Source organism: Pygoscelis adeliae, unplaced genomic scaffold (assembly GCF_000699105.1).
Source record: "Pygoscelis adeliae isolate BGI_AS28 unplaced genomic scaffold, ASM69910v1 Scaffold13, whole genome shotgun sequence".
Taxonomy (NCBI): domain Eukaryota; kingdom Metazoa; phylum Chordata; class Aves; order Sphenisciformes; family Spheniscidae; genus Pygoscelis; species Pygoscelis adeliae.
The window spans coordinates 90,910-92,771 of NW_008824499.1; the positions used below are offsets into that span (position 1 = coordinate 90,910).

General features: G+C 61.4%; 1 protein-coding gene across 1 annotated transcript in view; it reads right to left on the minus strand.

The window, feature by feature from the left end:
• Nucleotides 1-1,862, minus strand: part of LOC103914785 (protein regulator of cytokinesis 1-like) — a 34,231-nt gene that overhangs the window by 13,013 nt on the left and 19,356 nt on the right. The window contains exons 3-7 of the mRNA XM_009321498.1: nt 1,675-1,724; nt 1,250-1,317; nt 973-1,018; nt 516-610; nt 1-89 (exon numbers count right to left, since the gene is read on the minus strand). Of these exons, the coding sequence (XP_009319773.1) occupies nt 1-89; nt 516-610; nt 973-1,018; nt 1,250-1,317; nt 1,675-1,690 (314 nt within the window). The 5' untranslated portion in view covers nt 1,691-1,724. The remainder of the gene's footprint in view (nt 90-515; nt 611-972; nt 1,019-1,249; nt 1,318-1,674; nt 1,725-1,862) is intronic.

The following is a 1,862-nucleotide window of genomic DNA, read 5'->3' on the forward strand; positions in this document are numbered from 1 at the left end:
ATCCCGTAGGCCTTGCCGAAAGGCCCGTACAGGGAGTTCAGTAACTGCAGGGCTCGAGCGACGGAATTGATCCAGCGGTGATCTCCCTCCTGCAGGGACGACGAGACGTCAGGGAGCCAGTCTGGGCAGGCTGGCTGGGGAACGACTGCCACGTCGGGGGACCCGGCTGGAGATGGACTGGGGATGGAGCGGGCCCTGGGCTTGGCACTTCCAGGAGGAACGTGCACAGGAACATGCCGGGATGCCCCGAAGCTGCTCGGGAGGGAGCAGAGGAGGGGCCAGCACGGGGGTGGCTGCGTGTGGAGGAGAGGCATCACAGCCCGTCAGAGTAGCTGCCCCCGGTAAAAGCCACCCTGGGACAGCAGACAAGGGCCTGCGGCAAGGGCTGAGGGGGCTGAGCAGGACATCACGCATCAGCTCTCTGAACAAAGCTTTTCTGTCCTGAGCCCAACAGACAAGCAAGGGAAAGGCTGCCACCCCGCAGGGCAACGTCCTGGCAGCATCGTCCCACTGACCAAGAAGTAGTCGCGAAAGAATTCGGGCAGCTCCATGCTGATGATGTCTTCGTCCAGGGGGAGCAGGTAGAAGGACCATTCATCGCAGGTGACATCTGAGTTTCGGACAGGGAAAGGTGACAGTTACCCAGCCCTCGGCAGAAACAGCCCCAAGAATCACAACAGCCCCGCAAACAGGGGTGTGGGGAGCAGAGAGATGGGGCCTTTCCACAGGGATTCGTGGCACGACCCTCTCTCCTCCCAGGAAACAGAGGAGGGGTGCCGACGCTGCGGCGTGCACACGCCTGCCTGCAGGCAGACAGTCAGGCTCGAGGGAACTTCTGGTTCCTGCCCACACCCCCGTCCCTGCCAGCACAGGGATCCCAGTACTGGGATTCAACTGGGATTGTGCGGCGTCAGAGCTACGGCGAGCCAGCCCTCGGGGAGGGGAAGGGGCAGGCACCACAGCCCCACTCACCACCAAAGACTCCCTCTTCCTCCAGCACCATCTCGCAAGCATAAAACTGGAAGAGAAGGAGAGACCCTCAGGGCCCAGCCGGGCTCCAAGCACGCAGAAAAGATCTGGCGATGGAGGGGATCAGCTCATTCCCAGGCATCGCAACATTTGGTTTTAATTAAACATTCCTGGGTTAGAAATGAAGAACTTCTGGTGTCCGTAGAAGGGGCGGAAGGCTCGAAGGCCGGGCAGACACAGAGTGACGGGGTAACCGGCAGCAGAGTGCAGCCAGACTGACCTTTTGGGGGCTGAAGATAATCTTGTACTTCCTGTTCCTCCCCGACATCTTGTCAGCATTGACAATATCTGCGGACAAAAAACGCGCAGACTCTGCAAAGGCTGCCCACCCCCCTGAACTGGCACAACTCCTCTTATCTGATGAGGTCCAGGGTCCCACATCTCACAGGACCCGAAATGCCTCAGGCAGAGAGAAAAACTCTGGGCACAGGGCCTGTCTGCCAAGGCTGTGGACTCGCCGAAAGCCCTTCTCCAGCCCACTCGACACCGGTAGCCCAGGGCACCGGCCCTCAGCCCATGCAGTGTGGGATGCTCCGCACACCCATGTGTGCCGAGGCAGCTGCAGCCCGAGCCTCAGTGCGGGGCTGAGGCATCACCCATCGACAGCGGGTGACGGACAACTGCCCCTCGGCCGCTCGCACTCACCAGCGATGTACCTCATCGTCTTGATCCGTGGCCGAACGAGGAAGCAGAACCTGCCATCACAGAGCGACGGAGGGGAGTCAGAGGCCTCTTGCGCCCGGCCCTGCCTTCCCCGGCCCCTTTCCTTCAGCATCTCTGCCCTGGGACCCGTCCGGTCCAGCGCAGCCAAATCCTGAGCCGGCAGCTGGAAG